Source organism: Callorhinchus milii, unplaced genomic scaffold, assembly GCF_018977255.1.
Source record: "Callorhinchus milii isolate IMCB2004 unplaced genomic scaffold, IMCB_Cmil_1.0 Scaffold9, whole genome shotgun sequence".
In the NCBI taxonomy this organism is placed as follows: domain Eukaryota; kingdom Metazoa; phylum Chordata; class Chondrichthyes; order Chimaeriformes; family Callorhinchidae; genus Callorhinchus; species Callorhinchus milii.
This window is the reverse complement of record NW_024704750.1, coordinates 9531825-9555431: the sequence shown is the minus strand read 5'-3', so window position 1 is coordinate 9555431 and position 23607 is coordinate 9531825. Positions and strand designations below refer to the sequence as shown.

At 37.0% G+C, this 23607-nt stretch overlaps 1 protein-coding gene across 1 annotated transcript in view; it reads right to left on the bottom strand.

The window, feature by feature from the left end:
• Nucleotides 1–1893: 1893 nt before the first annotated feature.
• The window catches only part of fsip1 (fibrous sheath interacting protein 1), a 90019-nt gene continuing 68305 nt past the window's right edge, over nucleotides 1894–23607 (bottom strand). Inside the window, exons 13-14 of the mRNA XM_042338294.1 lie at nucleotides 3159–3729; nucleotides 1894–2490 (exon numbers count right to left, since the gene is read on the bottom strand). Coding sequence (XP_042194228.1) covers nucleotides 2438–2490; nucleotides 3159–3729 — 624 coding nt within the window. The 3' untranslated portion in view covers nucleotides 1894–2437. The remainder of the gene's footprint in view (nucleotides 2491–3158; nucleotides 3730–23607) is intronic.

Below are 23607 nucleotides of genomic sequence, written 5' to 3'. Positions count from 1 at the left end.
CCATCTTGCCTATAGATTGCATTCCTGTTGTACTAACTGACAAACATTCAATTTCTTTAAGACTAGATACACTTTATAAACTAATCACCAACTCATTGTGAGTAACTTTCTGATTTCTGTTACACCAATATTTGGTGTAAAATCCAAATGCCATTTTTCAAATTAAAAATACATTTTTCATCTGCTGCCATAAAACCATAATGTGGTTGTTGGCAAATGTGGGAGACTAAAGAGTAAAACCTTTTTTTTGGTTAAAGCTTTAAATATAACAATTTGAAAAGTATGTGGGAGAAATTCCACCTTAAACAAGATGTGCTCTATATAGCTTTCAGAATTTTTAAATATGGATTCAACCTCGATGTTAAAGTTAAGATTGAATTACAGAATTTGCTAAATTCTGGACACTCAGAAATGTTAGAGAGAGTAAATCTAGACCCCAGTAGATTTTACTGTGCCCCATCTGTCATTTTCTTTAGTTGTTTCATCCCCTTCAGATTGAACCTCAAAATTCCCTCCTCCATATTAAATCCGAAGATACTCTTGAGCTCTCAATAGGAGGTGTGCGTGAGGCATGACTAGACCCACCTCCAATATTTCCTGCCACCCTATGTGATTGGGCTCATGTCCTACTGCTCTCTGATGAAAAATANTTTTTTTACAGAAAGGTAGTGAACTTATATCTCTCTAGATTTATGAAGAATATGCCCTGTCATGTTCTCCCCTTTTGTAAGGTAGGTTCACGCTGATATTTCAAGATTTACTGCCCCCAACTATAAATCTAATACAAAACAAAGGCACACACATTGTTCATAAATGACAAGACACAATATTAAAATGATGTGCATTATGAGAATCCACAAGGTGGATGGATCAAAGTTCGACTTTGGTTTGGTGTCTACTCACAAAGAATATATATTTGTTTTAATTTAATATAATTCCATATTGTTTGCACAGAACAACCAGATCCATGTTGGTGGGATAACTGGGCAATCCCTCCTATTCTGCATCATACCAACTAATGCAGCAAAACTGCTACAGATGGAGAGCACAGACCATTTCTCTCCTTTCTCCATCAGTGCTACCCACTATAATCTAGCACAATCAATCTGAACTCCCTAGCATTCATTCTCATTAAGTACAACCCCTCACTTTTTGCATATCTATGTTTTGTACAGGAGCCCTCATAGTATACTTCCAAGCATTAATTACATACAAAAGTACAATTTATTATAAACACTTGGCGATATGTATTTCATAAGTAACACATATCACTATTTACAACAATTCTATCCAATGATCCAGTTAAATAGTTCACGTCAGGTAGTAAGGTTTAAAATCTGCTTTCAAGCAAAAGATGCTCATCACTTAAGTGAGGTTTAAAGATTAGTATCTCCTAAATTCTGGCTTCAGACCTGAGTAAACCTGATGACCTTCATCTCGAGGCATATACAGTAACATACAAGAGCACTGTGTTACCCACCATTGACAATTAATTGGTCTAAGAAATCAAACACTACCATTTTAGGATGAAGGGACCAACTTATATCTTACGTATAAAGCTTATCAGAGGTAGAAACTCATAGTGCTACATAACTAAAGCATTCAGAATTTTACAACCAAACCACTTTAATGTTTTAACAAGTAATATAAATCCCTTTTGTAGTGCTTTTGTATATGGCCTGCTCCACTTTAGTGGATTCCTTTTTTCTTTAGATTGGAGTCAGGGTACAGGGTTAACGTCAATTAAGTCACTCCAGTAATAATAGAACTGTATGAATCAATTAAACATTATACAGACTAAAGTAGAAGTCAAAGTTGTCCAAAACAATAACATTGTAAATAATCCAATAAAAGGTTCTTTGTCAGAACCTAACCATTCAAAGACAAGTGGAGTTAGATTTTATTTTTATTTAAGTTGTGCACTTTTTCTTTGAGTCATTGGAAAAAGTAAAAAAACAAGTAAAACCAGATCATCAAAACACAGGATTTGCTGTAGCCAGTGTTAATTATTTGAGATATTCCAAAGATCAAGCCTAGTCTATGATGTACATACTGTATTACACAAATAACTAAGCAAAAAGGTTTCAATCTGATTTTTAATCTCCAGAAACCTGGAAGATTCAACGTGTTTTAGATAAAATGAAAAAAAGAAAAGAAAGGAAAAGGAATATTTCCTTGGGATGAAATATTTTTAAACTTCACTATAAATCCTGGAAAAAAAAAGCCTGCATGAACACATAGATGACAAATCCATTTCTCCCACAAAAATACAATCAACAATATATTCTGTGAAGAGCTTTGAGACATCTCAACAAAGTGATAAGGCGCTATATCAAAAAGGATTATTGTTATTTATATGGTTCTATGTTAATGTTGGGTATGGCTTCTCTATTGCCTCCACCCTCTGGAACTCCATCTCGGATTACCTCCGACTCACTCACTCTCTCACTTCCTTTATTTCTTCATCATTGTCGGCTGCATTCTCAGTATCTGCAAAAAATTAATGTTACATTTCAACTGTCTGGATCAAAATTACATCAAAAGAATTTGTTAGTTTAACACTGAATCTGTTAGTTAACAATGTTAATTTTTCTTCTGCACTAAAGATTATTGACCACAATAGAGGTTCAACACGATCGGTGTGCTCTTTATCACTGGTAGGATCACTTGAAAAGTTGATAGAATGATATTTTACCAATGTGAGAAAGCATAGGCAAACTACTACCGCTTCAATTTGCACATTTATTTGGAGCTGGCTACTAAGACAAGATGACTCTTGTGCCAAGAGTAAGACTTAATGACCTTTAGCACAAAAGTATATGCTAGACTGAACCTAAACAACAGCTCAATCAGTGCTTTAAGCATTAAGTCTCCTCCATGACAATTTTGATTATTTTTTTCTTCTCCCAAATACCAGACATTTATTTTTTTAAATCAAAAATATTTTCAATAACATTTACAGTGATAAGATGTTATATCAAATGCAAGAATTGTTATCATTATTGGTTTTAAATTTGTGAAATCTCATTTAATTTTGTTAAAGGATGGGTTGGGAGCAACAACATCCCATCTTTGGATGTTTATTTTTGGAAACATTACTTTTAATCAAAGAGTTTAACTAAAATGCAATTCTTAGTGACAAAGGGGTATTATAGTACCTCTGTGCAGTGGCTGTGGAATGACGGCAATGTTGGAATCTGTTGTTGGCTCCTGATCAGTGTCACTGCAATAGTTTTGGTCATTCAGGAAAGATGGTTTCTTCACTTGTTTAATCCCAAGTGCCCTGGTCAAGTAGGACTCTTCATTATCACAAGACATCTGCTTCTCCTCCATCTCTCTTCCATCATAATCTGCTGATGAAATTGCCATGAATCTCTCTCTCAGACTGCTGCTGTTAGCCAGAGCTTTGCTGAGGTAGTAACTGGGGTCTTCCTTTTCTTCCCCCATTTTTCCATTCTCCCCTTCCACTGCACTATGAACTGTAGATAGCCTTGGACTGTGTGCATCCTCCAAAAGCTGAGAAAGAGTAGATTCTGATAACTTTGGTTTATTGTACACAGACGAAGATGGTGATGTTCCGGGAGAACATAGGAAACCAGAAGTGTAGGAAACATTCTCCTCCAATTCTGGAGTTTCAGACACTTGCAATAAATTTTGCCACCGGATGCAATCATTCAGCAAGGAGTTCAACTGGACTTGGGATAGATTTAGAGTTCCGTAAGACTGTAGCTAAAAAATAAAAAAATAAAATATCAGTCACAATTTCAAATACATCTAATAATTCACACAATTTCCAACACATCTAATGACAAATAACTATTTCATGATTGGTGTAGGTCTATTGCAAACATTTAAAGAACAATTCAAACATATTTCTTCAATGCAACTGAGTTACTCAAACATAATATGTCTTTGACAATAAAGGAAATGTGGATGAAGAAACTTACTTTGAAATAGCAAATCATCAGTATATATAATATATTTGTATACATCAATATATACAGTGATAGAGAATAGAAAATATAGGGTAACTAGTTTATAAAGTGGTTGAAGAATTGTCATGTTTAATCAAGCTAGGTAAATTGAAAGTTTAAAAAAATCAGGTAACTAATAGTATCTTCTGAACACATAATATCCTTTTACCAAATTTGAAGTCATTGATTTTGAGATTTGGTTTTATTAAATGAACGAAAGCAGCCAGTATCATTTTTTGGACTGATGCATATCCAGTGAAGAAAGCATCTAGTGCCAGACTGTAGAACAGAAACTCCCAGTAGATGAAGCCAGATTATTACTTGCACACTGCTTCTGATAATTATACGGCTTTGAATTGCTGGATAATCAGGAGTTGCTCAATTCAATGGCCCCACAGGAGTTCAAGGATAATCCGCAATCTATGTTTGGGGATACAGAATTGGAACTAATGTAACTCAGTGATGTTGTTTCTTGAATAAGTTTAGAATTTATTTAATGAAAACGTAAAATATGCATAACTAACTTTAGAACTACTACATTGTAGTTAAAATCTTTATTTAGAGATAATGCAATCAATCAATACCCTTACGATCAATATACAGATATTGAGATGTAATGGGGATTTTCAATATAACCAATTAGTTCATTGTTCTGACCATTTACTTATTTAAAATGGCCCATCAAGTCCCTTTCAGCAATGATCAGATGGAAATATTGTTATGTAAAATAAAAATAAAAAACAACATGGGCATTTCTCAGTGAATGGGTCACATTGAATGGTGCAATAGCTTCATTTTACAGTTGGGATAGATTATAAAAAAGCATTTTTAATCTAAGTAAATCTGGTTTGGTTTAGACAAAACTTAGAAACTGGCCAAATAAACCATGAGTAAAATTAAAAAAATTTAGGTCGACTGAGAAGCCCAAAATGCTTTTCTAGCTCCTTCCTGGGTGACAATGCTCATTTAAAAACAAAGCTCAAAGAATTTTATTCTGAAATTGTACGTTGCATAGGATAGTTTAACATGATGCTGCTTTTGGTTTGACATAATGGAATGCACTTTAATAAATCACAGATAATACAACTCTTGAGTTTGTTAAGGATCTCCTTTTATCCTTAAAAAAAACCCACAGGGGTCCAAAGTGATACATCAAATGTAAAGGGTATTTTAACCCAGTTGTGTAGCACATTGTGCTATTTACATAGTATTATTGCCTGTGTACAATGCAGCACCAGTTGGAAGTGGTGTGGGAAATCTATGCGTGTTTGTGCTAAGCCAATAATGTCATAATAGGTCATTCCCTGTTACTAGACCAGTGATAATAGGTATTCTTTGTTGCTAAGTTAATGGCACAAAGGATGTCTCTTTGATTTTCTTAAATTTTATCGAATGTTATAACTCCTCAATAATACCACCATTATTTGTATAATAACAATTTTACATATAATATTTAAGCATTCCTCAATTATGAAATGCTTTTGAAATTTTTGTAAAAGCTATTTAATAATTCGCTAAATTCCATCCATGTAGAGGAGGTATGATGCACACATTTATAACTAAATCATCCTACCTTTTCTCTTTGACCGTGCCTTCAGCTCCCCTCTCGACTCTCTACTCCCTCCTCGCTCCCTCCCTTCCCTCCCCTCACCCTGACCATTTCCCCACTGCTCGGGTCCTGACCCAACTGTACAGCGCCTTAGGACGTCCTCCCGACGTGAAAGGCGCTCAATAAATGGAATCTTGTTGTTGTTGTTCCTTATCTACATCAGAGTCCATTCTTCACTTACATTTGAAAAATACTATGATTAGAAACAGCAAATATAGAATTATATTAATAATTCTTATGTTTGGTAAAGCCTTTCATGTCGGAAGGACATCCCAAAGCACTTCACAGAATATACTATAAGATGTATTTTGTGGGCGAACGCCATATATGAAAGAACCACCATTAAATCATATTCTTTATCTTGACAGTGTCAACAGATGTTCACTAGGTTCTGTCTGGCACCACTACCTTATGCCTCAGGCATGACAGATTAGCTTATCAAGTGAAAGTCACGGGACAAACCTGGATCCATCAATAAATCACATTACTAACTATGCAGCAATGATACACAAACTGATGCTTTCCTAAAAATAAATGTCAAAGGACATATATTCCAAACCCATTTCTCTTCATAATCTAAAATACATTTGAACACATGCTTGTATATCCGCCTAGAGTTTAGTAGTTAAGATCCTGGTTAAACACAGGCTGCTTTATGCATTTGCAATACTCCGCACTGTGGTCACATTTTTCATGTCTCGAGAATGCAGAAACATGTCACCAAACTGTACAACTCTTGCCCTTTTTAAGACATGGAGATGGCGTAAGGGTCGTAAAAGGCACTTGTTTTTTTGCAGTAACGCTTCATACAAGGCAACTCAAAACCATGTTTCTGCAGTTTTTTTAATAACCCAAATCATTAAGTTAATGAGGAGGCCAGATGTGTAGGTAAGCAAATAGAAACACAAGACTCCTTATTTCCAGCACTGTTACCTTACATCTGCATAGATCTTGGCCCCAAATATTGCTCATTTCAAATGTACATAGGTCATAAGGAGATTCAGGAATTGTTCTTTATTCAGGTTGGTCGCTACGCTAGGCTTACATGCAAGGATGGACTTCATAGCACACTGCAGGATTAGCGTAGGGCTCCGTGGTAACCTACGAAGCATCCTCTATATATCACACAGGACCATTTTACCATAGCATTTTTTGCTGAAAGCTTTTACCAGCTGGGGATTAGTGTTTACCCACTCCATAAGCATCAATTCTCAGAGTCATTCCACACTGTTCATTCTATTTCAGGCACAGGACTGCACTCATCAGCATGATCAAAGGTTTACTTAAAATGGATTCATTTGTTGATAGCGAAGGCATGAAATTAAAATGTTGTGACCAATATCTGTTTGCACTACAGCCCCACTGTCCCGAAGTCGCACTCAGAATGGTAAATAAGTCATTGAAAGCATCATCTTTAATGACAGTGCAAAAAGGTGAAGGAGGCAGAGTTACATCTGCAGCCTGGCATTGAGATATGGCTGTAATTACACCAGCAGCTTGTTGATGGAACACTGAGTTCAATCTCAAGTACCACAACTTTCAGTACAAGTGCTACCCAGAACAAATTCCAAGTCTCTGTCTTGCACTCCTGCAGATGACCTTTCAGCAGGAATCCAGCAGGAATCTTTTGTACATTATTACAGGCAGATCCTCACACCCAGCTTCGAACTGCTGAATGAGTTGACCTTTATCCCCTTTCTTTTGTTGGTTTTGTTCTTAAACTGCATACCACAGCAGCGTGGGACTATAGGGCCGATCCTAAACTTCAGCTTGCTGCAGCTGAAATTTCCAGTTATCAATGATTAGTATATTCCCACTGAGAATACTGGACTTAAAGTTGCGACTTTCAGAAAATATCAGTCTTAGAATCACAACTGCTTATTTCTTTGGAGGACAAAGTTGTGGTTCAATTTTCATAATTCACTCATAAAATTCCAAAACACCATCCTTCATTTGTTAGAATCTCTAGATCTTTCTTTATTCAAATAATTATTACTTCTTTAAGGCTGTGCAGCCCACTTCTAAATTTCCCCACATAGAGTAGAAAATCACAGTACAAGAGGCTTTACATAGGCAGAAAGAAATTGTGATTAAAAAATGCTTAAGGAAATACATGCCGGTGCATTTTCCAGAGCCTTAAGTGCCATCATTAAAATACATTAAATTACAAATGTAATCATCAAGTACTGTTGAAAGAAACTGATACCATTAATACTGAGAAGCACCAGCTACATGTACCCACCAGCGCCCTTCCGCTGACTCCCACAAGATTTGTGCTTTTAAACACAGGATGAGATTATACTTTGATTACAAGTATATGGTGGTTTCAACCTCCAGTAAGATTGTGAATAAATTAAAGCGGAAGCCCTACCTTTTTAAAAATGAGTTAGAAAAACTATAATTAACATCCTTAAAATTTTCTAGTACTATTTTTGACAAATTATTTTGTGTGCACAATATATGTGAAGGAAATAATCAGGAGAAAAATACATTACTCAGTCTGATAAGACGAGTACAGTGAATCCAGGAGAGTTTTTTTTGCTGGATTCACATGAAAGTTTCAGCCGCTGATGACAGGCCTCGTTTCAGTAGCACTGAAATATAAACACAGCAACATCGTATTTACAGAGGCATGGAGACCTGCATGCACATTTTAGGAACTGTACTGGGAAATGATACTGAGCTTTGGTCTATTTCCATATATGGCCTTTTGTTTTCTTGTTTATAACAAGGGCAAAGGTTCCCGTAACTTTAGCAAGAGCTTAAAATCCAAATTCTTTGGATTGTTTCCAATCTGTGACTCTGATTTTGGTACAAAGCATTTTTCAAGGGCAAGGTATTACATAACTTGACTTTAGAAGATTGTGAATGCCTAATGTACAGATCCATCTTATGTTTTCAAGTTAAATATGATTCTTGTCAGTGCTTCTATACTGACGTTTAAATAGCTATTCATTCCTTTCCCCAAGTGTACTAATTGGGAGACTCCCCCTTTCACAAAAAATATTCCTTTGCACTTAGTGCATTAACCACTCATCAAATTTCCTTCATATAAAATAACTACCTATGCAAAATATCTACAAATGGCTCAGTTGGCAGCACCTTTGCCTCGGGTCAGAAGGTTGTGGGTTCAAATCTTACAATGGGTACGTGGCTCACCGTCTAGGATGACACAACAATGCAGTGCTGGGGGAGGTCTGCATTTTTGGAGGTGCCACCCTTCAGATGAGACAATAAACCGAGGTCTTGTCTGCCTGTTCAGGTGGATGTTAAAGAACAACACTTTTCAAAAGGAACACGTTTCTCCCAGTGTCCTAGCCAACAATCCTCCAGTTAAAATGATCATTAATCTCCTGGCTGTTGTGGGGATATTTAATTTAAATCAGAGTCTTGAAAGCGTTTCATTCATTAGTCATAGACAGAGATACACCAAGTTTCACCTTTGACTGCAAAAAAACGCTGGGTTATTGGAAAATTAGTATTTCTCCCACCAGAACCTGCAAGATCTCCAGTTGATTTTATTAGTAGTTTCATTTCCTGGCAGCAATCTCAAATGGAGAGTTAAAGGCAAAATAAAGCAAAGGAACATTGCAAGAGGGAAACAAAAATAAAATTCCACATTGCCACAAATTCTCACTTACCCAATACAAAGATAGATATTTGTGAGATATGTCCACATACCAAAGTTGGCTCTCCTTTCATTAAAACTACAGTGGCAAATATTTTTGACAAGAATTAGAAACAGATCAGAACAAGCAGTCATGCTGCAAACATGGGTGTAAGAAGCAGAATTGTGGGGTTTCGCTTTGCACTAACAGGTGGCAGGTATGTGAAAAGATATGTCTCACCGAATAAATAGTGTCAAGTACCGTACAGCATAATAAAAATGTCATACCTAAGCTTTGTTTCAGATTATTTTATTACCTATCCAGCTCTAAATAGCTCTGTCAGACAAATGCAATTTCGCACTCCAAATGCCTGGTTAAGGTGATGTAATGCACTCTTAGGAAGGATGCCTGTCCAAAAAGAAAGTTAAAAAGTAATGCAATTTTCCTGAGCTGAAACTTCTCAACCTATGTTCATGTCTGAGAACGTGACTTACCTGGCACTGCTCAGCAGAGCACATATTAAAATATTTCCAGTTTCCTATCATGCCCACAGCAGTCTGGGACATTATATCTATCCATATGTGAAGTGCTTTTGTGGTAATGCTCCTCTCTGCTGCCAGGCTCACAAAGGCTGGAGTGAAATGATTTGCAGATTTGTGTTAACTATTTATGAGCTAAAGCTACAGTACTGATTTGAAAATCTCAAATATAATGGCACGACAAATAATTTTTTTACTATTTCTAGATCTGTTAAGTCTGAATTTTCTGAAGTCTCAAGAATTTAGCAGTAAATTCTCTTGGAACACCTTTTACCCCTGACTGGCAGTGAATTAAATTATTTTGCCACACAGAGAACAATCATTCATCTTCCAATGCTTGTGCATAAATTCCACGCATTGAGAATTAAAAAATAGGGAGCTAAAATGCGTAGAACAATATCACACCTAACCAAGTTTTTAAGTCTTTTCTTGAAACTACTGCAAAGTTTATTAGAGGTAGAACAGATCAACAGATCAAAAAGAGAGGCAATCATTTGGGCTACCAAGCACAAGTGTCATGAGTTCTCAGCTCATGATTTCTCAGCTGGGGTGGGGGAGGGGGTGGTAATGGGGAAGACGGGGCAAAACGAGACATAATCCCTAAATGAATAAAATCAAAAGATTTTGAAATAAACTGCAAATTAGCTAAACTGCATGAAAATACTCTCGTGCTCTGAGTGCACAGAACCTGCCAGGCTTGCAGAAGCATTAAAAGACAATCACAAAGCAGCATTAAAAATCCTTTATTCACACATTTCAGAGACTTTAAATGGTATTTACAGCAGAACTGTGGACAAATAGAGCAGTATTGTTCTTGTGTACATGTCGGGAAATAGGCAAAGAAAAGATTGCTTATGTGAGCAGAAATGAAAACTGTTCTGATGGTGGCTTAGATTTCATCCTTTCACAGCGCTGTCATGTTTCAAGCCAAAAACACACTTCAGGAACAAGCCTTATGTCAGTATTGACTCAGATGTATGTTAGTGTATTGTTGGAATTATCTGGCAATAAACTCAAGATCTAAGTCTCCTGTACCAGCTGAATATTCCTCCTCCCATTTGCCACGTTTGCACTCATTCTACTGCTTGGTAGCGTTTCTATATATTTATGGAGATTTCCATATTTGGCAGCAACCCTGCCTTGGATAAGGATGACGGCAGAAAATCTGAAAACCCATTAATCTACGGGCACATTTTCCAACCCATTTCATAAAAAAGTTCATCCAGCGAACATTATGAGGAGTTTCAAGGCACTTAAAAACGACTGGCTCCCAAAGCATAGATTTTCCAAGAATCCTGAAAACAATTTTACTTATAGCTGACGTTCCTGAACATTGCGCTGTCAATGAAATGAATTTCCAATTCTACATCCCTCGACATGTCCTCCATGCATATCTACATTCTGGAGCTGTGGAACACTATCTTCAAAAAGCAAAGGAGGAAAGAGAAAAATAACAAAGAGCCAAGACAGAAGCTTAGGCAGTGAAAATCAAGCTGTAAAAAAAGCAAGGAAATATTTCTGAACAAAAAAGACATTCATTTCATCTCAGAAACAGGGAGGGAAAATATTTGTAAAAATCCATATTCTGCCTCTAATGAATCATTCTTGAGGACTTTTCTATCATAAAAATATAAAATCTTAGTTTTTAAGTGTTTTCTTACACATGTGCCTCTAAAGGAAAATTAACTCAAATATAGGAGAGAATCTTGTGGTCCAGAGGAAAAGTGATCCGAGACATTGCTCTCTTCCTTTCAATGCCATCGATCAACTGTTCTGCTTTGAAATTAATGATATTGTCACATGCACACATAAGGGGCATGCATGAAAATACAACTTCAAGACGTACAGTAGTCTATGAACCTAATACTAATACTTATTGAGGCTAGGTTGAGTAATTGAGGTGAAAAGATTTAATTACACTCTAGCTTCTGGTTATTTTTAAGGTGTGCTTAAATGTTACTTTCACTCAACAAACAATTTGCTTCTGGTGAACTTTATTATTTTCTTCCATGTTACGTCCATCTGATTCATAGAATTCAATACAGATGTGCAACTGATTTATTGCTGAACAAGGAGAGGGCAGTACAGAGGCTTTTGCTGCTTAGATGGAATTTTTTTTTACAAAGCCAAAAATGAGTCATATGATGGAGAAAAGGTCAAACACTTGAGGTAGCACTCGTGAAATGTTCATGCCACATGTTTCAACTCAGGTTATGTGCTACAAACCCCAGCAAAGTTTTTAATCAGTGTTAAAAATTGCAGGTTTAAAAGATTTGTCTGGCTACCCTTTGGTAAGTAGATTTGTTTTACCTTGTACAATGCAGATTCCTAGGGAGCTATGGTAATCCTAAGCTTATTGGCAGCAAAATGTGCCAGTAATTGTTTCAGTTATTAGAACTGTAGGGAGACAGATACCTTGGAAGATCTGTAACGCAAACGTCTCCGTGCATGCCTTTGGGTTTAGCATGCTGTGGTGTAAAGCTTTAAGCTCCACTTCAGGAGCCTGGGATACCATTTATAATTCACATCTCTTGGGTGAATACAACCTAATGCTTTTTGCATTTAAAGCATCAACACAACTAACATTCTCACAAGAGAAGGGATATTTCTACACGCTGCTAGCCCTGCTTCCGTTTCCTCCCACATTCTTTGTGTACAGATGGACCATTCATGCCCCTAGCCTTTCAGCTGCCACACCTGGCGGATGGGAACATGTAGCTCAGCACAGATGACATTTTTTCTAACTGGTGTGGTTTCTCCCACCACTGGATGATTAGCTGGACCTACATCAAGCAAATACTGCATGACAAATATCAGCCTGATTTATTTGAAACAATAGGGACCCTAAACATTTCAACAAATTCCAAGTCTCTGATTAAAACACACCATGCTAAAAATGATCAAGGTTGTTAAAAAAAGTTTGTCCCCGATTCTGGGACTTCAACACTTCAAATACTCAAACATTTTCCAAGTATGAATTTGGCATTGTATATTAATGACAGCAAGGACATTGCCTCAGGGAGCATTTCAATATAATAGTATTTTGAGATTTGGGATGTCTGAATCGCTCAGTGGTGCAATTTGCTTTGGAGACATTTTACCAAAACACACAACACTGCAAGTGGATTCTGCGAATCTCAAAGACTGGCATCTGTTGGAGTATGAATTCCTGAGAGAAATTCAGATTTATTTACATACAGAGTTATAAAAGTTCTTCACACAGGATCAGTTAGCAATTTATGCTTCAAAGTAATTTTGATATTGCAGAGGCAAGAATATTCAAACTTCCTCTGCTCCAATTTTATTCACATCCTATAGTTTCTAAATGCCCATCTGACAAGATTGTATCTTGGCTTTGAAATATCCTGTCAATGGAATAACTTGCTCCAGAGAAGAATTTATAATATGAATTGAATGCAGATTGTCAGTGGCTTTGGACCCTTGCCTGCAGGGAAGCTTTGCTACAGAGAAAATATGAAGACCAATTTTGATGCCATGTACAGTTTATCTCTACAGTTTTTTTCAAACTCTATATTTATAAACTCCCTAATTCTTTCTCCCTTTGTTTTATTAGGTAATTGCATCTTTTATGCAGCAATAATTGCTCTATTTTCACCTCAATTTAAAAACTAACTCTTCATATGTTTCTTTTTTCCCCACCCCATCTTCATTTTCTAACCAAGATGTGAGGTATAATATGACTAAGATTTCCTATCGATTTCCCCTGTTTGTGTTCACGAACATAACCTCATATTATGACAATCCAAGATAGAGTCTGGAAACAGTCGTAGTAATAATAATAATCCTTGCATTTGATATAGCGTCTTATCATGTCTTCGAGAGGTCGCATAGCACTTCGCGAAATATACTGGAAAGCGAACTGACTGTATATTTTGTGGGCGAAACGCAGCAGCCAATTGTGCACAGCAGTGTCTCATAAACAGTCGTGGATTGAGTGACCATTATTATTAATCATGGCATAATCGTACATCAGTTGGAGAAGAGAAATAAAATACATTACTCATTGTATTTAAATATTATTTGAGAAACACAGGAGCTGTGTAATCAGCTTATACAATTTGCACTTCAGGCATCTATTTGAGTTTTTTGAGCTTTACCATCTAAGTGATTTCAGACAATAAGTCACAAAGAATAGATTCACTTTTTACATCATTTATAACTGTACTGTAGTGTCTTAATTTCTTCCTGCGGCACATCGAATGTTGAACTATGTAAACCAATTGATAATCATTTAAATATAACAGAACACTGGCAGGAGTTTATTTTGGGATGCACTCACAGGCAAATCTGGATACAAATATGTGCAAACTCCCAACCTGCGGAAATCCTTGCCATGTTAGTTTCTCATATAGTAACTATTGGTACAGCTATTTTGACATTCCAACTTATTGCCTCGGCATTATAGATCACATAGTGAAAACTTTACCTGTAAACTCAGAATATTTTGTGGTCTAATAAAATATATTCCAGGCCTTAATAGTTGTTCAATGCACTTCAATGTTGTAATTTAAGTTTGTGAATGGAATCGTGATATGAGTGAAAGCTTTGTGTACAAGATGTCTAGTGGTAACTCTAAACCCTAAAAAAATTTCTTCATGTTAAGTGCAGTGAATCCACTGTCTTTTATTTGATTGGGTGGATTAATTAACTTTGATGCCCCCAAACTATTTGTTTTGTCAGCGAACAAAGCTTTTGTAAATATGGCCTTTAAGCTTCTCTTATGATAATTCACATTCAGAGTTCTCCTCTTTGTATCTATGCTTTTTTATGTCACACCATTCCGCACAAGATCAAAAGAAAGGTATTCACTATGTGTAAGAGAGTGTTGAAGGGTATAGTACACACATTAGAATGTAGGTATACAATTGGTGGTCAAGTCATGTTCTCAATCCCATGAATTTTCCAAACAGAGCTGCAGTCCATTCCCAGTTATCCAATGACATTAATTTATTCAGCTGCCTCTTTTCAAAGGAGGGCATTTAGGTCATTACTAAAGTGAAAGCCCAGGTTTCGAAAAGGATCTTTTGTAATGTTAAGAATGAACCCCAAGAATGCACCTGTGGATTGCCTTAATGGTTTCAGAACATAATTCTTCAGTTTTAGGTGTATTATCTTCCAAAGTTTATAAAAGAACTAAACTCCATCTAAAATTTCAATCAGGAATCTCATTCAATGTTTCGTTACAATCTCAATAGTATATTTCCTCGATTTGATCAAACATTATCACTCGAAGTATTTGCTAAGCATTGCTGGGCTTAGAGTTTACATTTCTAGGAATGTAAGATTGCACCTTTGACAGATAGAATTTCCTGTAATCCTGTTATGAAGCTATAAAAACATCAAACCTCTGCATCAATAGAGTTCAGAGTCTAGGAAACTATATTTATCAGTTTTACTTTACTGAAAACTAAATGATGGTGGTAAATGCACAGATGTGAATCCATTTCAAAAGAACTCAAGCAGTCATGAAGGGAATTTCCATAACAAGTTTGATATAAAGCAAATGAAGAAGCTGAAGAAATGCTGAGAATGAATGCAGGAATTGGCACCTGGAAAACATAAGTCCCCTATTTCTATGTTGGGAATTAAGATAGAGGGTGTCATTTCCGAGAAGTTGGCTTAAATAACGCCGAGGGTAAACAGATCCTAGACTTTTGATGCAGCTTGATTAGTAGGCCTTGTTTGCTGTTTTTGGCATCTGAGGTCTAGAGTTCAAATGTCTAAAGAAGTCAGAATATGCAAGATGCAGATTCATGTTAAAACATTTACTCCTTTGATAAGTGAAACAAACTGTGATCTAGACGTCAAAGGCTAAATAATTTCAATCTAACTGCATAATCCAATAATTATTTATCTTTCTCTTCTTTTTTACAGGAACCTCCATATCATTCTACTTAATGTCTAACTAAGGAGGCAGGTGTATGACCTCTCTTAGGCTAATAGATTCAAATAACAGACATTAGCAGCTCTTAAATGCAAAGCTCTCCTCAACCACTCGAAAGACCAAATGGGAGGTGTTTTTTTTTGGTCAGCTGGACACACGCAGAAACCCAACAACATGCTTATGATCTTCCAAACCAAACATTGAGAGTTGCACATATGTACACACTCCTCCCTGTAGGGTTGTACTCTGCTTACCAGTCCTGGAGAGTTCAGGTGCAGGTTGGCTAAAACACTGGCAAACTTGCCGCTGCTCACAAATTGGCAAAAAAACATAAACAGAACACAAAATACTGCAGATGCTGGAAATCTGAAAACAAAAACAGAAGTCACTGAGAACACTCAGCAGGTCAGACAGTATCTATGGAGAAGGGAAAGTGAGTCAACATTTCAGGTCCACGACGCTTCGTCAGAACTGGACGAAGAGTTCTGACGAAGAGTCGTGGACCCAAAACTTTGACTCACTTTCCTTTCTCCATAGATGCTGCCTGACCTGCTGAGTGTTCCCAATGACTTCTGTTTTTGTTGGCAAAAAACATAAATTCCCCCAAACAGCAAAAGCCTGCCATATGCTTCATCAATTCTGCAATATCTCAGTGTTACAATTCCTGCAAAACTGGTTAATAATAAAAACGGCAAAGACACACCTTCTTTCTATTCCCCTCTCATTATAGATTATTAGTTTTTTTCCCATTCTTATAAAGTAGAGGAATTCATGTAGACAAGAGAACACTGATTCATTCACTTACACTATCAAGATCACCAATAACTCTAAACAAATTTTCCAAGACCACATGATTAGTTAGGGGTAACAAAGCCCCTTTGGCTCATTTTATCTCATTGAGAACACCCACCCTCCTGTCTTCACATCAGAGGATCAAGCTGTTTTTAAACGAGCCCAGTGTCCTGGCCTCAACCACCCTTCCTGATAACCCATCTTATTTTCTTTAATTCTATTAAGTTTTTCAAGTTGTTTCGTACGTGAAATTTAAATACAATACAACAAAATTATATTTATAGAGCGCCTTTCACGTCGGGAGGACGTCCCAAAGCTCTGAACAGTCAGGTGTCGGGGCCCGAGCATGGGGGAAGGGTGGTGTAGGAGTGAGGGAGGGTGGAGAGGTGGGAGGGAGACCAAAGGCACGGTCGAAGAGAAGGGTCTGGAGATCGGCCTTGAAAGAGGCAAGGGAGGAAGCGAGGTGAAGGGACCGTGGGATGGAGTTCCAGAGTGTGGGGCAGAGAGGCTGAAAGCCCGGCCAATGATGGTAGGGCAGATCAGGCGGGAGACATGGAGCAGGCCAGAGCCCGATGAACGGAGGGAGCCGGCAGGTTGGTAGGGAGTAAGCAGGTCAGAGACCTAGGAGGGGGCAAGGTCATGGATGGCCTTAAAGGTGAGGACGAGGATCTTGAACTCGATCCTCTGGGGGATGGGGAGCCAGTGGAGTCGGGTGAGGGTGGGAGTGATGGGGTCACAGAGCCTGGTGCGTGAGAGTACATGAACTGCACAGTTTTGGATGATCTGCAGCTTGTGAAGGGAAGAGTTGGGAACGCTGATGAGGAGGGAGTTCCCGTAATCGAGCCTTGATGTGACGAATGCGTGGGTGAGGGTTTCGGCAATCTGAGGGGTGAGGCAGTGGCAGAGTCTGGCAATGTTGCGGAGGTGGTGGTGGGCAGTGCCGGTCATGGCGCGGATGTGGGTGAGAAAGGACAGTTCAGGGTCAAACAAGATATCCAGGTTCCCGACTGGCTTAATGAGGTTGAGTGTGCAGCCGTGGAGGCTGATGCTGCCAGCACATTTACACATGAGAATTCACTGGGTATAGAAAGAAGCATGGAATAAAACAAGAGATAGGCCCACAATTAAATGCACTGACATAAAGCATCCAAATTTGTAAATTGTTTATCACTGTGTTTCACACCTTGCTCATGGCAATGGTCCAGTAATTGGGACCACACAGAGATAAATTATCTGGTTGAGTCTTACTGCAAGTGTCATTTTCAGTAATGACTTGATGTGGGCCTGGGGCCATGATGTGGAGTCCTGTAGTTCAGTGGTTAGAGCACTCGCTTTGCAAGTGAGAGACCTGAGTTCAATTCCAGGCAGGGCGAAATCTTAGGCAAGTTTCCTTACTCCACACGCCTAATAATAATCCCTCCAAAAAAACAGTGGAGTCCTGTAGCTCAGTGGTTAGAGCACTCGCTTTGCAAGTGAGAGACCTGAGTTCAATTCCAGGCAGAGGGCGAAACCTTGGACAAGTTTCCTTACTCCACACTCCTAATAATAATCCCTCCAAAAAAAAACAATAATAAATTGGTCATTTTCAATCCATGACTGTTTGTGGGACATTGCTGTGCGCAATTGGCTGCCACGTTCGCCCATAAATATACAGTCAATTCACTTTACAGTATATTCTGTGAAGCTCTTTGGGACGTCTAGAAGACGTGAAAAGCGCTATATCAAATGCAAGGATTATTATTATTATTATCTCAAAAAGAAGCACCAGTGCAGCAAACAGCAGGAATCTTATTAACGTACTCAGGCAAATGTTGAATGAAAAATGTAGATGTACACCCAACAGACAATAGATGGAATCCAGATTGAACTCCACCTGGACATTTTTCTGAATCTCTGCTAAAACAGAAAGTACCTCACATCTCTCCCATTCCACAACTCCCTTCAATCTGTTTCCAAGAACTGTATGATCCGAGTTTGGAGATAATTCTTCGATTTTTTAAAATTAATCCAATCCTTATGTTGAGATGTACTTTTGAAGAATAAATACAAATTCAAAGTAGTTTGAAACCTAATGTAAAGTAATAATCTCTGGAGTTATCAATATCTGCATCAAAGTATAGCAAAAAAGTTGTCCGGAAGCTTGTATGAAATGGTTTCCTAAAACAAGTTGTATATCAAGTTAAAAAAATGTTTCATCCAAATGGTGCAATCATTGCAGTCTGAATCAGGAAGGAAGTGTTAAGATTTTTTACAACATTGTTTCTGCTTTCTTAACTGATCAGATAGCAAAAAGCAAATTACACAATAAACCAGTTGGCTACATGTTTGAAGAAGTACATTTCATCCACACTTCAACCACTGCCGTCTAAATTGGCATGGAAGTGGTGAAATGTATTGCTTTATTGCTAATGCTTTCTAAATTGATTTTTTTGTGGATTGGGAACAAAAATGGTACTCAAATAATAGATCTAAATGTAAGATAAAACAGCTGTTCCATTAAAGGAAAGAATGAGGAGCGTGAGAGAGGCTGGTAAAATTTGAAAACCAACATGTGTGGATCATTGAACATTCTGAAACTTTTGCATAGCTTTAATGAACAGGAAATACCTATGCAGAACATTGGTCCTGGCGTGAAAGAGGATGGAATGTTGTTCAAATAGGTATTTTATTGAGCAAAATAACCTTTCCTCATTCATGTTTCCTTTCAATCTCAACAGCATAATTCCTCAATTTGATTAAACATAGCAGCATTGCTGGGCTAACAATTTACATTTCTAGGAACATAAGACTGCATCCTTGGCAGATAGAATTTCCTGTAACCCTGTTATGCAGCTACAAAAACATCAAACTGCTACATCAGTTTGAGTTCAAAGACTAGAAAACTGTTATCAGTTTTATTTTACAGACATTGCTATAATGCAAGGATTATTATTGCTGAAGATTTCATTGGAAAGTGTTCACAGTTAATTATTTCCTATTAGTTAAATAGATATTGATGCTGTGATTAACCATCAACTTTCACCCCTGTGAAATCCCAGTACTTTAGAGCTGGAATTGTGCACAACATTTATCTCTGCATGAAAATCAAGCTAGAGTGAACATTATTAGAAATATACACTTAAACTGAAAGCCATCTAAGTTGTACAGGCAAGCAGTTGAAAAAGAATTCACTGAAGAATAATAGGGAATGGAGGCAGGGTGCAACGTAAAACAGTTTTCAGTAAAAATCAGAGAAGTTCAGTTTACAAGTCAACTTAGTTAAATCCGTTTTTAAGTTTGGTGTGTTTACCAAGGTGATACTGAAAACTAAATGATGGTGGAAAATGCACAGATGTGATTCCATTTCAAAAGAAACTTGATCAGCCATGAATGGAATTTCCATAATACGCGTGACATAAGTCAAATGAAGAAATGCTGGGAATGAATGCAGGAACTGGCACCTGGAAATATAAGTCCCCTATTTCTATGGTGTGTTGGGAATTAAGATAGAGGGTGACATTCCAGAGAAGGGTGTCAATTATAAATTGGCTTACATAATGCCTACAGTAAACAGATCCTAGGCTATGGGTGCAGGTGGATCAGCAAGGCTTGTTTGCTGTTTTGACCTCTGAGATCTAGAGTTCAAATGTTTAAGGTAAGGGGATGATCATGTTAAAACAATCCTTCAGGAGCAGAGCCAAGAAAAACAGAAAATATGCAACTGAAAATAATCTGCTTTGATCTTTCGTCTTGTTGGATATTTTCCATACCTTGAGATAGACAAACTTTGGTGAAAAGGACTTGTCAGAAAGTTTAGTTTGCACAACGCTCAGATGTTGCAGTGTTTATGAGATTGTTATGCTGTCATTATAGGTACTCGAAGAACAGTTTGACAGAAACAAAATGTGCAAGTCAAGGGCAGTCATGATGTTGAAAGTAGACCGTCAATAGTTGTGAATATGTAATTTTCACTCACTTTTTAATGTGCAGAATAGACATCTAATATAGCTTTAAAAGTTGTAGTTCAAGAATCAGCATTAGGTAGACATTGTCCACTGCCACGTTTAATATTATTGAGTGATTCAATAGCAACAGAGTAAGTTATTTCAATCAGTTTACCAACATTACTCATTTCATCTCCCTTCAACATAATTTATGGAAATAAAGTGCTCATTCCTAAGGTTAAAATTATGAGAAATAGTTGTGGTAAAAGGATCAATACGTGTCCAGCAAATCATCCGTAATGTGGAGAGGGAGTTTAGCCAGTGATGTGATGCTTCATTTGTGTAAGTCAGATTTGTAAACAATAAAATATTTGCCATATGTATATTCAGAAAAACAGTTGACTTGTATTTCTTGTTATATTTTGAAATCCCCTTTTCCAAAATGGGCTACAGAGTGAAATCAACTTGATGCAATGCTTCATCAATTCTATATCTCCGCTCTCTTCTCTCCACAACCACTCCCCCGCCCCCTCCCACACACACACATCAAATATATTTAAAAATTATTTTAAAATGTTTAAAATTCCTATCTCAAAAATAAGAGACAAAGATTCTATTTTAAGTATTTCCATAAGACTGTGCGTGAGCATCATGCCAAAGAATTGTTTGCACATGAGCATAAAAATCAATTGAAATTTAGTTGGTGCCAGCTTCCAGCAGTATAAGAAGGTAATAATTATGATTATTCAAATATTAGTATTGTAGTTAGCTGCTGTTGATATTTTAAAAGTTTAATTCAAATCTATAATCTATGATTTAGTTTTCTAAATACTTTGCTTCTAAATTATTGACTGTGTAAAAAGCAGTTTAAAGTTTATGTGGCAAAATAATTACATATCAAAACACAATTAATAAGAGTAGAACAATGAGAAAATGGTGTGCATGCTTCACACAACATAACAGAATGTCCAAATTCACTACATACTGCTTTATGTTTCCATGTTTCCATGTTTCCATACACATCAATGCAATCGCATCATTGTGACATTTAAAACATAATTACACCATCAGATTATTGTCACATTCTTAGATCACAGAATTGGCCAATGAAGCAATCTTTCTCTCTCCCCCCACCCACCATTAATTATCCCAAATCAAAGAATTCTACAATTCTAATCTCAAAACCAATCCCATGTTATACAGAATCCCCCACTGCCCAAAACAATAGGGGATTATGCTAATTTCATTTACCATTTACTGAAGCAATTGAAGAATATTGAAGATGTTAAACATTTTCCTTGATTTTCCAATTGACCTGGAGATGAGGCTAAGATCAAAGTAAATATTAAAGATAGGTGAAAGTGTAATAAAGATAAAGAAATAACTTTACAGCACTTCATCACATCAAAACAACTCAAAGCGATTTCTAGCAAACCGTAGGAACTGTTTTTATAAGCAAACACCTATAGCAACAGAAAAATCCCACACACAGCTATAAAATGATTTTTTGATTAATCTGGAGATTATGAGATTTTATTCTGGCTGTGAAATTATTTAAAAAAGTGAGAACCAAAATTAATATGGAAGAAATGTATTCGTTCCATGCACAGCAGAAGAGAGGTTCATCTGAGGAAAGCCATTCAACCCATTTGATCTCATTCTTCTAGGTAGCCCCGTGCCTCTTGTCTTCCATCCAGCACATCTTGTATTATTCTGAGTTTACATTATCTTATTCAGCATCTTATATATTCTAGATATATGCGCCTTTTTAAAACTTCTTCCTTCCCTCACTATTCTGTTATTGTGTATTTTGTTTTATTAAAAAATGCAATTTCCTTAACACTGAGGACAAGAACTCTTTCATTTCCAATGTTTGACCATTACTCTGTAGGATTTCACAGAATGGCAGACTCTCCTGTTGAACCCCAGGGATCTCTCCAAAAGAAATTTGTGTTTGAACTGAAACAGGTTTGACAGTCATAACTGACCAAATTATGAATGCCGAACGTCTGCCAATTAAAACCTCAGGGCAAGGTTCCACACTCATGCCAGGATAAACTGACAGCTAACTCACAAACGAATTTCCAGTCCTCTCTCATTCTCAACACCTTTTCCAAGAATGCAAATTCAAAAAGAAACAACTTGTGTAAGTATAGGCTGTGTGCATTTATAGAAAAAAAATCGTGTGGGGCTGTTCACTGAAAGCCACCAGTACGACATGGGACAGCTCTATTCAGATTTATGAACTGAATTTGATCATGGCAGTGGGTCTCTGCATAAGCAAGGCATTCTTTGAAATCTCAAGTGGTATCACTTCTTGGTTCACTGTGTGGTAAAATGTGTGTTAGAAATCTGGCTCCAATGAGAAACAACAACAACAAAATTACATTGATAGAGCCCCTTTCACGTCGGGTGGACGTGTTTAATCATAGAGAAAGCACAATGCCAGCCACTTTGCAAATAAGAAGTAATTCTCAGGTGCTGTGCTCATGTTAATATAATTAGCGCCTAGCAAGATAAAAATAATGGAAGTCATAAATTCCACTGTCAATTACCTCAGGCCAACAAGCCCACTTGCATATTCTGCAGTTTTGAGATATACTTGTTAAGCAGTCTCCTACAAGTCTGTGTTTAATCATAGTTCTAAAGAAACCTGAAATCTGGGCCGACTCACAAAACATATTCAAGCTGAAGCAGCAGATTGTGTATCTGCGTTAATATGTTTCTCAGCTCTTTATCCCATATTTACTGATTGTTTTTCCTTTTATAAGCAGATGTAATTTTCAAATATTTGTCTCATCTTTACAAAATTATTTATCAGGTTGATTTTCCTATATTTAATGTAGTTTTGAATACCTGTTTTAGATTTTCTGAATGTTTTTTTTTAAAAAAGAGTACAATAGCCATTATGGAATGCCAAGGTTTATGCACGAATAAGATAAATGGTGGAGTCCTGTAGCTCAGTGGTTAGAGCACTCGCTTTGCAAGCGAGAGGCATGGGTTCAATTCCCAGCAGGGTGAAACCACGGGCAAGTTTCCTTACTCCATACGCCTGATAATAATCCCTCAAGAAATAAAATAAATAATAATACATTTTTCACTTCAACCCACGATTGTTTGGGGGACACTGCTGTACTCAATTGGCTACCGTGTTTCACCTACAAATGTACAGTCTATACTGTGAAGCGCTTTGAGAGGTCTAGAAGACGTGAAAAACGTGATATCAAATGCAAGGATTATTATTATAAATAAACTAG